Genomic DNA, 14662 nt, shown 5'->3' with positions numbered 1-14662 from the left:
TATTAGTGACAGATCTTATGGCCCAACTATATGTGGGTGGACAAGGCATATGGTATGGTGACTACCGGTATATATTGCATTGGTTCATCAGTAAATATAGCCAAGAACATTCTTGTCCCGTTTTGACTTGGAACCGCTTTAAAGCAAACATGAAGCCAACTGATTGAAAATATTTAAATTTTCTCCTTGATGCTCAAACAACAGTAGTATCATTCCGGCAATTAAAGTGTGAGTCGGCAGAAATACACAGGCTGTAAGATGAATGGATGATTCATTCATTTAAGTCCTCATGATAACAAATGTAACTACCGTAGATGTAGTGTTTTGCAAAATAAATCTGTATAACGTTTGATCATTCAGTATTATAGATCCGATAATGGGTACTACACATTATATTGACTTGAAGGGGGGGGGGGGGGGGGGAAACAATTTGCAGAAACTTTTAGGTAACTTTATTTCCAAAAGAGATGCACAAGGTTCATATACTGTATGTTGATATGTTGGTTTTTTTTAATCCTAAAATGTGGAGAAAGTTAGTGCAGAAAGTGAAGCTGAGAATGTCCACAGATTAGGGAAGGAGGGAGAGGCTGAAAGGCAACACTCACTCGTCGTCTTGAGTCACACAACGTGCATTTGACTCGAAACCAGCACAAGTAATGAAGTTCATCGAACTTCCATAATCATTTGGATCCTAGATGAGACATTTGCAAAATTGTCGCATCGCTACTACGTGACGTTGAAACGACAACGAAACCCATTTTTCGACAGCGGTTTTCCTGTCCAGCATCACAGGGAGCTGGAGCCCATCCCAGATGATTTCTGGCAATAGGCAGACGACACCCTCGACTGGTCGACAGTCAATCACATCGCACATACATTCCAGTATATAGACAGACTACACTCACATTCCCATCTGCACAGAAGTTAGGTGAGTTAAGTGTAGCCATAGTTGACTTTTTTCTCATAAAAATTTTAATGTGCAGTTAAAAAAAAAAAAAAAAAAGACTGAGCTCAACTCTGCTGGAAAATGTAAGCAAATGCCTCAAGCTTGATTTAAAACTTAAGTCAAAGCAAGACGATCCAGCTGGATAGAGTTAGTTATGTAAAAGGCTGAGACAAATGTTTACACTTAAAACTATTGTACATTTTTTTAAAAAAGCTAACTTTTAAAAATATATATTTCTGCTTCTGCTTTATGCATGTTGAAGTCCTAAAAAGCGGGACACCTCTGACCTGGATTTACAGAAAGAGACGTTTCGGCGAGCTCGGGGCAAAACAGTATCGCTGGACTGAACCGAGAAAGACAGTGGAGGTCACGGAGCAAATGAAACACAATCGGAAATGTACGTCAATTGCTGTGGCATTGTACTGACACAAACACTTCCTGTTTTCTCATCTGTGTGTTGGTCACATGATACATCTTACGTGCTGCCAGGCATTAAATGACCGAGCAATTGAAGAAAACAAGATGGTCGAAACTTTTTTGGGCCCATGCTAGAGATGAACATATATCACGAAGCTATACAGTACATTCATCAGGTATCACACATCTATGATGTACTGTGATGTGTTCTTTGGCATGTCTGCTTGGCGGCAGCTAATCTTGCAGCATTGGTGTTAATTGTCTCAAGAAACTGCGGTTAGTTGAGTTTTTCAGTACAGTCTTCAACTTGAAATCGGCAGCGTTATGCTGCGGTGCGTGTTGCCTATCGAGTAGAAAATGTTAGTGGAGTGCAAATAAAACCCATCTCCTGTAACTGACATGCAAAAAGCTCATTAGTCAAGGACGATATAACTTTCATTCATCTTTATGGAAAATGAATATTCTCATATGAACAATACTTTAAACAGAGGGCGTATTACAATACATAAATACATTGAGACTTCCAGTGGAGCCATTCACAGCCCGGATCCAGTTTGCGTTGCTTTTCCACTGTTGCCGGGTCACTCTGCGGGCCAGGACTTGTGGCAGCTGGTCGGGCTCCTCGGAGACTTTGGGCTTCCCTGAAACCCAAAATGCAAAACAGGATTTCCAAAACTTGATTGTGCCAAGGCATGGATTTTACATGACGGACAAAAAATAAAAAAATAAAAAACTGAGGGCATTTCTCCTCACAAAATTGGCACCAAAAAAAGTGTTGCACTATACACTGAAACAATGATCTTGTTTCAGTTTACTCACAAATGTACTGAGCATGTCATTCTGTCCTGTGCTGTACTTTATTTGTTACTTGAGTATTTATAGAGCTGCTGCGTACAAATAAATATCATCACAGCAATTCAACATGACAAAGTTAAACAATCTAATGAAAATCGATACACAATTTGTGTTTGCATTTTTGTATACTGTGAGCCATGGGAAATAATCCCATGTCACAAACAGAAATTGGTTGAAAAACAATTATTCATTGACTACAAATAATGTACAATGGATGATGAAAAAGTGTGATGAAGACACATTAAATATCTTATGATAACATCAGAGTTTTTCTTGGACAAAGTTAAAGAAATGACTCGGCACACAGGGAAAATCATCTTCAATATCGACGGAAGCGGATCTCTGAGAGCGAACGGCGGTTTAGTTGCTCCGCGATCACACTCAGAGCCCGCCCCTCCGCCAGTTTGAGCCTTTATTGTAACATATGCAAAATACACGAAAAACACTGCCCCTGATATTTGCATACCGCACCCCCGGTCCGGCCCCTCGGTAATGATTGGCTACCTGGGTTTAAGCTTTGAACCAACGGTACGTTGGCACCTACATTGTCTGGTCTACATTGAATCAGCATGTTGCAGACTTTGCGGACGACAAAAGTCGCCAGGGCGCGACGGGTGTTCTCAAATCGTCTTTTGTGACCGAGTCTAGCCCTCTCTCCTCTGATCGCCCACCTGCATTGACGTGCTAATTGTGGACTTCAACAGCCCTCCGGCCAGGTGGCCGGCGCCTTTGTGCACAGGCATTTGGGGGTGCTGGATACGCACCCAAACGTTTAGACGTGCCCAAATTATATGAAACTTTCAACATGATACAATTTTGCTCATAGATTCCTCTAACAGATAAATACTGACTGAGGAAATGTATTGGTCCAATCATGTATCAAACACCTTTTGGGAATTTTGCCACTCAGCTCATACAACAAGTTACTGTATGTAAAAAAATTACTGAACAATTAGACAATCATCATTTATCATCCTGAAAATAAAAATTATTTACAGCTTTACAAGCATGGCTGCCATAAAAACAACCCCCCCCCCCCAAAAAAAAACAGACTAGGAGGGATTGAAGATCCTGTGTGTCTGTTAAATTCCTGCAAGTTTGTGTTCAACTTGGGCTGGACTGGCCTTCGGGCCTAGCAGGCCTGCTACTGTGGTATTGATTTTTATTTTTTATTTTTTCAAGGTGCGGGAGGCATGGTCGCTCTTAAGGCCAACTAGACCCTTACCCCCAATAATTTTTAATGTAAAGATAGAGGTTTTGTGAAAAACATATTTTTCAAAACAGAATCCGCAGAATTCCGCTAAGCCGTGGAAATTTCACAGCCCTGCAGAATTCTTTCCATTACAAAGATCTTACATTACAACATCCCCCAAAAATGTCCCAAAAGGTATGAATACTGAAATGATGATCTCATCTCAATTTACTGGGATGAAATTGAATTACGGACAGGAAGGCATGCCAGTTGCTTCTGGCATCTGATTGGAAGAGCTTTTGATTGTTCTTCCTGTCACTTTCATGTCACTGGCATAGATAGATAGGTGAGCACAGATATATTTTTAATTCATGCCATTCGTTTTTGAACAAATTGCGTGTAATTAGAAACTTTGCCATGGAACCCATGATGACCTCTCATGGCAAGGCAACCTGGATGGGAATCACTACTGTTGAGCATCAGTGGTACTGTACCACTGAAAAGAAAAGGCTATGTAAGAGCGGCACTATTCCGTTAGGGGGCAGCAAACCCCTGCACAAGAGTTTACGTGTGTCGTAATGAGACCCTGAAAAGTAGTTATTAATAATGTTCATTAGTGCTAAAACCTGAAATCTCACGGTAGCCTGGTGTTTCTTGCCGTTACAGCTTTGTTTGTATGTGGACAAACCGTAGAAACGAGGAGAAGCGCTTACCACAGAAGACTGAGTTTTTGCATAGTTCATATGGGCGTAGAGCAGTACAGCAGTGTCATTGTGAGACGCTTCCACGGCGATAGAGAGAGCGTTGCTGCCATCCTGCAGTCCAATGGGAGGAGAACAAAAAGAAAAGATTAGCAAATGCTGGAATAGACTCCAGCCGTGTTGCTATCCTGAGTAGGATAGAGACAATGAACAATGACCGCTAAACTGCGCACTCGCTGGAACCATTTTTTGTTGGTTCAATTGATGATGAATGTTTCAGGCTTCTACAGAGCTAGCTGGTGAGCTGATCGTTTGAATCAGGTGGGTTGAAGTGGAGAGAAATCGGAAACAGGGAGGACATGGCTCTTGAGGAATCGAGTTCCCTATCCCTGATATAACATTTCAACAGATAACATAAATTTGACTGATACCCATCCATCCATCCATCCATCCATTTTCCGATCCGCTTTATCCTCACAACGGTCGCAGGGGGTGCTGGAGCCTAGACCAGACATCTTCGGGCAGTAGGCGGGGGACACCCTGAATAGGTTGTCAGCCAATCGCAGGGCACACAGAGACAAACCATCCGCATTCACACTCACACCTAGGGACAATTTAGAATGTTCAATCAGCCTGCCATGCATGTTTTTGGAATGTGGGATGAAGCTGGAGTACCCCGAGAAAACCAGCGCAAGAACGGGGAGAACATGCAAACTCCACACAGGAAGGCCAGACATGATCGAACCCACGACTTCTACACTCTGAGGTCGACGCGCTAACCACTGGATGGACCACCAGAAGTCAAATATGGTCTTTGGATTTGCAGTGACCAGGATCCGAACTGGGATTGCTTTGGCCACAACGTGAGGTATGGAACACTATACGACCACAGCCTTGACTGATACCCAGCTACTCAAAACGGTAGAATTGCTTTTCAATCCTGATTTGTGGTGTGTGGGCTTGGAGTCCCCCCCCCCCCCCCCCCCCACACACACACACACACATTCAGTCCAGCTGTGCACAATCCAGCAGCGGCCAACTCATTCTGGCTCAACGTCAGTTCGGAAGCGTCGGCTTGTCCGGACATTTTTCCCCCCAAGCATCCTGACTCATACGATTTACAACAAATAAAATAAATAAAATAAAAGTGGTTATGGCTTGATTGGTTGGTTGCAAAGGTTGGTATATCTTAAATTGTCGTCAATCGCCAACGAATGCACACCAATGACACCATGTGCATTCGTTTGAAGTGGAGAGGGTGGGGGGCATTTTCTGTCCGTGTACCTCGCCAACAGCACAATTAGGGTTTGGGCTAAGACAGACAATAATGATCAGATTCTTGTTCTATCTTGCCAGGATGGAAAGAAAAGTCTAAACCAAAAACAAAACAAAAAAAAGCTCGAGGCAAGCAAACAAACGCCGACAAGATGTTTCCTGAGAACAGATGAAGCTGAATCACAGATGTAAACACGGTCACGCGACTTGAGCTCAGATCAGGCAGACGGCATGCTCAGAACAAGCAGGCATTTGTCACAAACACAATATGTTTGTCTTTGTTGTAAATGATTTATGTATACTGCACTGCAATAAGGAAATATATAAGAAAATTTATTAAATATGGAACAATAACACAAGTCCGTATTTAAAAAAAAGTGCAAACCAAGTAGCTCTCAGCATTTTCTAGGACAGTTTCAGATGTAGAAGCCAAACATTTCATTAGTGTTTCTCCATATGCTCCCATTTTTTAAATATGTACTGTATATATAATGTAACTTTTTTTTTTTTTAAAGAGCAAGAAAATCATTTTGGGATGAAATCAAAGCACATTAACACTGAAAATTGACTGTCTGAAGGTGGCACATTGAAACAATTTTCTTACCTTGGCTCAATTTAACTTGTATCAATTAATCTGAAATTCTGACTGACGAAAATCAAACACATGCGAGACAAGACAATCAGTTGTCAACGAAATGGGAGTCTGTCACTAACGGACTGACGGACCTTCCGTGGGTACTGACGTGCTGGCCATAATGACTTTAAATGACTTTTTGGTTGACCGACGAAAAAAACGTTTCCATCGGGCGCTTAGTCCATCAGTGTTTCAAAGTTTCCATCAGTCATCAGTCCACCGGCGAAGCAGGAGTCTGTCAGTGATGAATTGACGGACCTTCTATCAGGCCTGATTTTCTTCCATTCTAATTTCTTGAGATTGTGAATTTTGAGTTTTAGTTTGCTCTAAGTGGCAATAATCAGTTATAGAAAAATAAAATAAGATCAAGAAATATTTATCACCGCCTACAGTCAATCTATATAAATGTGTTTCAATCCCCCCCAAGAATTGAACAACAGTACTGAAATAGTTTTCCATGATAGCGCAATCATTGAGTGAAGTCCAGTTATGTGGCTTTGGTTGTGTGTGACTGAAGAACACATTCTCACATTATCAACGATGGAGATGTCACAACCAGGCTGCTCCAGAAGGAGTTTGACAATCTCAGCTCGGCCGTGTTCGCTGGCACACATCAGCGCCGTGGAACCCTCGTCGTCCTGCACGTTGACATCACCGCCACACTCCAGAAGCGCCTCCACCATCTCCTGACGGCCATGACTCACAGCTAGCATCAGCGCCGTCTGACCTGCCTGCACAGGTAGAGGATAATAAGAAACTTCCAGTATTTGACGCTCGTACAGGGACTTTCCAAAATAACGTACAGCGGCTGTCACTGGGTTGACAATTGACCTGCGCATAGCAGTCAAGTCAAGCTCGGTCTCGAACCCCATCACATAAAACAACGCATCTTTGTTTATATAGTTCTCGATTACTACTGTGTCAAATGACGGGAATGGATGAAATGAAAACCCAAACTAAAATAGATCATATTAGTCAGGCTCGCAGCGATGTTTAATTTCTGTTTATATTCAGTGATTCACCAAGAGGCAATTTGTTCTGCTAGGACCGGATAACCAAACCCAAAAACTGACCTTCCAAAAACAAGCACGCCTCTCTTCTCGTCTTCGTGCTTCTTCGGTCTCCAATTAATGATTTAGCATGGAGATAAGTGTTATAAATGTCATAAAGAGCACGCAGTGTTATAAAAAGTCATCTGAAGTGGTCGATTCCACTCCTAAATGGCAATTGCTCTCAAATGGAAAACTTTGTGTGGCTAATTACAAGCAACGTATAAATAGCCCGTCAGCATAAAGTTTCACTGCATGCGATGCTTTGTGCTCATCAGAGCAACAACAAGCATCAGTGATCATCGCATTTCAAGTCCAGACTGTGAAGCCAGTCTCATGACTTCCTATTATGTCTGTGCGTGTGTCTGTTGCATGCAGTTCACAACCTGATGAAATCATCTGAACAGAGAAGACCATAAACACTTCATGTGTGACACGAGGCTACGCATTAGCTTGACCACTTTGAATCTACAGTGGAACCAATGGACCGTTTGATTCCCACTGGTTAGCATTTTCCTTGGAAAGGTTATATTGTCCATATGGTAAAGGCCACGGGAATGTCATCTGACTGAAAAATAATCTCTGCCGTTAAATGTGTGCTAACCTGGGGTTGTCTAAGAGCTATATTCATACAGAAAACAATAGTTTGGTGCGAGCACTTTGAGGTAGAAACAGTATCAAATGCTTATACGTTTCAAAGTCATCAATGCCCCATGTCCAACGTTCAGCGTCAACTCAGTTTGAAGTACAGTCAAACCTTGGTTTTCGAACGTCTCGGTTCTCGACCAATTTGGCTTTCGACCAAAAATTGACTTTTTTTTATGCCTCGGATGACGAACAAATTTCGGTTGTTGAACAAACTGAGCGCACTTGAATGCACCACTTGACTCCTCTCGCCTTCCTTACACAAGTGATGCTTCCTCATGTCGATTTCCATTGTGAGCAGACGTGTTCAATAAACTTTTTTTTTTAAAGAGCGTGGTTTCGGTTTTCGAACAATTTGGTTTTCGAACAGCCTTCTGGAACGGATTATGGACAAAAAAAGAGGTTTGACTGTATTAAGAAGTTTCTCATGTTATCGCAATGCATTTTACATGCTGACCGGAAGTTTATATTCACATTCACATTATACCGAATGCGGCAGTGCTGCGTTTTTATGGTACTAACAGAACTATTCAAAATCCATTTCATAATGTTCAATCATACCGACAAAATATGATGCAACTCCTTCACCGTTAGTGTGACCTTTGCAGCGTCTTGTATTGACTTTTATCACGTCGCTTACGACTTCCCATAATAAGTAGCGATTCTTGGAAACTTGAACTAGACTACTTTGTACGTGGCTCTTGATGAGCGCTAATAACGCTATTCATGGTGTCACATTTCGGTCCCACATCATCTCCCGGAACCATGTTGGTGTTGTGTGGTACAAGTCAAAGATCAAGTGTGATAGTTAAAGTCGCTGGTGACATGCCTGGCTGGCTTTGGCGTTGACGTTGCCCTTGCTGAAGAGCTTCTTAACAACAGACATGTCATCGTCCTCCTTGACCGTGGACAAAGCAGCCAACATGATGGCCGTGTAGCCCGCCTTGTTCTGCTTGTCCACGCAGCACATGCCTGTAATAAGCAGATGTCTCATTGAAGCCTTTGAGAAAACAAAGGCAAACAAGCTTATCTCCGGTCATCAGATTCAATGTAAAAACCCGGCCAGTACAAATGAAACACTCGGTGTTGACGCTGTCAGACGGCTATTAACTGAACAGTAATATATGTTTATTATTCTAGTAGCCATTTTCAGCGATGAGCAACTGCAATGCTTCAAAGAGGGAAAATGTTGCTTCTTGCTTGCATTGGGGCCAAGTGGTGCAGTGGACCAGATCCACAAGACAAAGGGTGGGCCAAGTCCGGCCGGTGTGCCACACATATTCCCTACTTTGTTCTTTTGCATGACCCATCAAGTAATGACATTCGTGTAACATTTGTTACACTTAGTTAACAGTTTCTTCCACCTCACCCACTAAATGTGATTTTTTAAATTACATTTATTGTTCAACTACATAGTTTAACATTTTCTTTAAAATACCTAATCAACAAATGACCTTTTAAAGATGAAGTGTGGCTCTTGAGTTCAAAAGTTTGCCCACCCTTGCACGAGATGGAGCTGCGGTGCAGGACTTGCCGGAAGTCAAGATCTGTGTTTACTGGCCTTTACTGAACTAAAGCAGTAATTTCCGCCACCAAAGAAAATGTCACAAAACATACATGTATTGAAATAATGGGATCTCATATTTCATCCTGAGTAAGTTCATTTTTGGAGTAAACTCTTCAAGACATGATGACTGTTATTTTAGAACATTTTTGTTTGGTAGTGTGCCGGAAGATTTTTTGTGTGTAAAATGAGTGCCTAGGCTCAATAAAGGTCAAAATTGTAGATGACGTGTTCTCCCTCTACTGGTCTGCAAATTAAATGGTGAAACGGTTCATATTTGTACAGATGCTTAAAATGCGTTTGAAAACAGTACGGCTCAGTACAATTCATCCGGAACCACCTTTTGAGTACAGTATAGATTCATTTAATATTTTACAACTGTAGTCGCAATTTTTATTTTGCTTGTGCAATCGGCTTACATTGAATCATTGTTTCAGTATAGTCGTTTTGCTTTCCTATGTATAAACACAGTGTTCATGTTAAAATTGCCTGTGTTCCAGTGAACACGGGACCACTACATTACTGTATTGTGTATACATATATAAAGCACTGCTCCATATGATCTGAGTGATATTCCAATTATCTTTTCAAGCAGAATTTTTGATACTGCTCTTGTATTGCATTTAATTAGACTGCTTGAGCACCTAACAAAGTGTCTGGTGAGCGTCGAGCACACTGTACAATATTTGCTTGGAATATCAAGGAGCTTTAGCCTGAAGAAGAACAGGACGGTCGCTAAGGAGAGCTGTGAGCACTGACCTGTGTCCAGCAGCAGGTCCACGACCCCAAAGTTGGAGTGTGAGACACTGTAGTGCAGAGCGGTGTTGCCGTTGCCATCGGTCATGTTGACCACATGCTCAAGCAGCAGCGCGGACACCTCGGAGAAGGCCATCAGGTAGTCGGACACCCGCGAAGGCTGAGCCATTTTTGCGCTGGAAACACGGAACCACTCGAGCTGGACCAAGTGAGTGCTGGCGAGCTGCAAGTACATTTGGGAACACAACTTCCATTGGAATGCTATTTGATCGCTTGGAATTATTGTTTGTTTGCGTATGTGTGTGTGGGTGAATGAATGGTTCAGAATGATCAAACAATCCACAGACTGTTGAGAGAGTTCGTCATTGTTGGCATCAGGCTCAGTTCATTTCCCATTTCTGAATGCAAGAAAATAAGTCTAAATTGCTAACACTGCAAACTGTCTCCAAAACGCTCACGCTGCCGCCATCAACCTTCGTTCGAAAGAAACTGAAATGGTTCAAAGAAGCATGCAGGGACGCACCACTTCCTTACTCTTCAGTGTTTGGATGTCATCGTTGAGGTGATTCTTGAGAATTAGGCAAGCTTCACGCATTTTGGAGCTCAGTTCAAACCTGTTCCAAACAAAACAGTAGTTAAATACCTCGTGAAAACACACAGCATGCTGTTGTTTTCACAAATTTGTTGTGAGCGATGCATGAATCGAAATGGAGACGACAGTGAAGTACACACTTCTCTTTGACGCCATCAGATGAGCCCTTTGATGCTCTCAGAATTTCCTCATCAGTGTCGCTCTCATCCAGGTTGACGTTTCTTTCCTCCTCCGACGTTTCTTCCTGCAGATCCACTTCATCCTCCTCCGTGCTATCCAAGCAGTCAGCCTCTCCACTTCCTTCAGAGGAGCTTCCCTCTTCCTCCTCCTCCCCTTCCTCCTCGTCATCTTCCTCTTCTTCACTGGATGTCGATTCATACCTAATTAACATAAATACAATGAAACCTCTCAAATTTGCGCTTGGCCTGGCTTTTTCTGAATTTTAAGCAATGCTGCAAATATTTTCATTGGTTATGCAATAGGATCAGATATTGTAAACAGATTTTAAACAATTCATGAACTGGAGCACCCACCCTCCATTTAAAATGCCAACAAACTGCAAGTTCTTCTTGCCTGTCGTGCGATTTTCAACTGCGCCATCTTTCCTCTTCATGATTGATTTCAGCATGCCTGTTTCTATTACGGATGAAATATAAAAGCATCAGATATCATAAGAGTTATAACAATTCAACGCTTTAAGACGAGTGCGTTCTTTCAAGGAATAGCGATCTCAGGCCGGTTTGAATTTGCAATGACGGGTGATTTCACACACTTTGGTACACTTTACTCAAAATGTAGGTGGTTCATTTGATCAGGGTCAGAGTTCAGGTTGGGGTTGAGGTGTAGTTTAGTTTGACAATAGATTTGAAATGTGAAAAGTGAAATTGTGGATGTTTTTTGGTATACTTGGTTTAGCATGTGTAGTCGTATATCGCCTGGTAGCAGGATGACTTTTCACTGCGTGAAGGAGGATCATTTGCTCCGGGAGTCCCCTTCAAGTGCTCTTGGTTATTTACTGGAGTATTATAGCGCATGTATAAAACAAATTCCAGTTGTCAACAAAGCGTGACTTCACTGCATGCGGTTTTTAGTCGGGCTATTTGAATTACTAGTCAATACACCCAAACTTCCAGTTTACAGTTTTGTGAGCAAGAAGAGAAGGGCGCAATCACAAATCAGTGTCCTTGGGTGGCATGAAAGGCGCTTTTAAATAAAATGCATTATTATTATTATTATTACAATCGCGCGTGGTTTGTTGTGACGCATTTTAGTTTCATTACATTTTTTTTACCATTTGAAAATAAACAGAACTATTTGGGAAACAGAACACATTTCAAATTGATTTGGACCAGCGAAAGTGAACTGGAGACTTAAAAGAGAATATAATGACAACAATGCAAATGTACTGTACCTGATTTGAGATTGTCGGGTGTCGTCGTGTTCCCGTGGCCTTGCTCTCGCTCCTCAGACACACTCACTGCCTCTTCTGGAAAGATCTTATAATCATTTATGGTCAGCTGTCTCTTCTTTAACACAGTAACTTTCTGGTCTTCACTCTTGTCATCAAGCATGTTTTCGTACTGGCAACCAATGGTGGCCATGACAACAAATACTGGTTCTTCTGCTGTCGTTAAAGTATCAGTTTGGGCACTTTGCTCGGTCAGCTCCGGTGCAAAGCTGTTACCTACACAGACATCCGTCACAGCTGGGCAGCACAAAACGCCAGCATCCTTTAGGGTAGAGGGTGTGGTCTCGATCTGGGCATCCTTAGCAACGGGTTTAGCAAGAACTCCCTTCTCAAACGTGATTTTCAGCGCCATCTCTTCAATCTGCGCTCGGAGAGTTCTCAGATCTTTGTCTGCCGAGCTCAGCTGGCTCTCTAGACTCGTAATGGACTCCTGCTGGAATTTAATGGTGTCCTGTAAGGTGTCCAGCTCACGTTGCGCCTCAGACGTCAGCCCAAGTAGTGACTCCATAACCCAAACCCCAACCTCCGCCGTCTCTGCTCTGACCTGTGTTCCTTGCTGACGAAGCACAGGGTTTTCAGTTCCTGTGCCCTTTTCACGAACATGGAGCTCAGTTCCCACAGTGGCGTCTTTCACACTGTGGCTGTAATAGAAAACAATTGAGTCTATGGGCTGATCATCTCCGACAGCCACGGATTTCTTGTCAACAGATGGCTTCCCAGGAGCCTTTGGTACAACTTTGGATGAAAGTTGTGCTGCACAACCATCTTTCCCCTCAAACTTCTCAGCAAGCTTTTTCAATTCCTCAGATTTGTGACCTTTGTGACCAGGTGAGGCTGGGCTACTTAATCGACTCTGGATATTTGGGCTGGATTTGGAGGACTGTGTGGTCTGCGAAGAGCAGTCGACCAACTGTGGCTTCTTTGTTGCTTTCTTCTCCTGAAGTGCTAACAACAGCATGTCTTTCTCGACACGAAGCTCAGCCACCTCTTTTTCCAGAGCCGGAACACCCTTTACTCGTTCCTCCATCTCCTTCAGTTGTTTCAAGGCCGTAGCCATCTGCTCTCTAACTGTCTGCAGTTGGCTGGGGGGCACTGCCGTGCCAGCGGCAGGAGTGTTGAGTCCAGAGGTTTGAGGACTAGGTTTAGTCCAGCTGCTCTGCAGAGGCTGAGTTGACGCAGAGGCGGACAGGTGCTTGGGAGGATCTGCGAGCTGGAATCGGCCACCGTCATGATGGCTTTGCTCCTGCTGTAGCCGCCGGCTTGTTTCAAGAAGAGTTCGCTCAACTCTTGCGTTGCGTTGTGGTGGAGGGGGTGGAACTTTGGCACCGGCAGTCAGTGGGGGAACACTGAGGAGAGTCACAGGGGAGAGAGAAAGCACTTCGCAAGGGGCGGAGCCAAGGCGGTTTCTTGGCGGCGGCAAGGGGGGCACCCTGCCATCCTCACTAGCTGGAGAGGAAAGGGACTCTGTGGAAGTCCAGCCGCTGGCACGCCCCCCAACATATCTCTGAGAGGTTTTGAGCCCCCGTCCGGACCGACGAGATGTGACAGCTGCCCTACGAAGATTATGGCCACTCTCTATCTCTTCCACATATTTCAGGAAATCCAAATCAAGCTGGAAACCATATGGCGTTTGTACGGAGTAAGATGACGGCTGGTCAACTTGCTCTTGACTGGAGTAGAGAAAGGGAGAGGCCAAATCTGGAAGGAAAATTGGACACATGGCTGAACTAAATGGCAGACGCTGAAACTCTCACACCCAAAATAAATAAATAAATAAATTGGTACACCATAATCTGATCCAAAACAAAACTAAGCCAATTATTACTACTCCTACAGAAGTCGTCTCACTAATTCTGATCTGTGAATTAGTACAATTTCGAATTGTAGTTATGCCCTTCTCAAGTTCTCAGAGAGCCGACTTGTTTCTCCAGCTATCCATCTGCAGGAAGTATGCTTCATCTTCTTATCAAATCGTATCATTAATAGCCACCAAATTAATAGTTGTAATGAAAATTGCTTCTTTCACTTGTGTTATTAATTCTCTATACTATCATACACAACCACATTTTCAAGCTTATGACTAACAGCAATTAACATCTGTTCACAATTGCATGGCGGTTGAGAATGTTGTCATGTTACGTGATGTATTAATTAACCCGAGAATAGGTTATTTCCATTTCCAGGTGGATAATTTGTTCTAAACTTAAACAGGTCGTGTTTGCATCCTGGAAGAGATTTTTGTCCTGATTAACTTACCAGGCAGCTTTGGGTTAACTTGCACTGACTGAGTCATCTTTCAAGTAGAGGGCCTTTCAGCACGCACAGCCTCAAACGACACCTGGCTAGGAAAGTATGCAATCACATATTTACATTTGTCATCGGTGACAGGAAATAAAACTGATGTCATGTCCAAAGCACTCCCCTACTTATTGTGACTGATAAAGAAAAATTGTTGCCCCCAAGGGAAGCAACGCTCTCTTCCTACCGGTACTTACTGTAAATTTTACAGTAAGTACAACACGTCTTTATGACGATCAATCGTTACCTGATGTATCCATATTTTAATAT

The 14662-nt window shown here is 42.9% G+C and overlaps 1 protein-coding gene across 5 annotated transcripts in view; it reads right to left on the bottom strand.

Annotated features, from left to right (window-relative positions):
* Positions 1-999: 999 nt before the first annotated feature.
* Positions 1000-14662, bottom strand: part of kank3 (KN motif and ankyrin repeat domains 3) — a 30683-nt gene continuing 17020 nt past the window's right edge. For all 5 annotated transcript variants that reach the window (XM_052072718.1, XM_052072720.1, XM_052072719.1 and 2 more), the window contains 10 exons: positions 14351-14436; positions 12038-13792; positions 11160-11262; positions 10767-11006; positions 10558-10648; positions 10038-10257; positions 8540-8686; positions 6551-6747; positions 4124-4225; positions 1000-2004 (listed from right to left, as the gene is read on the bottom strand). In XM_052072718.1, coding sequence (XP_051928678.1) covers positions 1945-2004; positions 4124-4225; positions 6551-6747; positions 8540-8686; positions 10038-10257; positions 10558-10648; positions 10767-11006; positions 11160-11262; positions 12038-13792; positions 14351-14387 — 2952 coding nt within the window. In that variant the 5' untranslated portion in view covers positions 14388-14436 and the 3' untranslated portion in view covers positions 1000-1944. The remainder of the gene's footprint in view (positions 2005-4123; positions 4226-6550; positions 6748-8539; positions 8687-10037; positions 10258-10557; positions 10649-10766; positions 11007-11159; positions 11263-12037; positions 13793-14350; positions 14437-14662) is intronic.

The sequence above is a fragment of the Hippocampus zosterae genome, chromosome 8 (genome assembly GCF_025434085.1).
Source record: "Hippocampus zosterae strain Florida chromosome 8, ASM2543408v3, whole genome shotgun sequence".
Lineage (NCBI taxonomy): Eukaryota > Metazoa > Chordata > Actinopteri > Syngnathiformes > Syngnathidae > Hippocampus > Hippocampus zosterae.
Note: the sequence above shows the minus strand (reverse complement) of the source record. Positions and strands in the feature narration are given on the sequence as shown.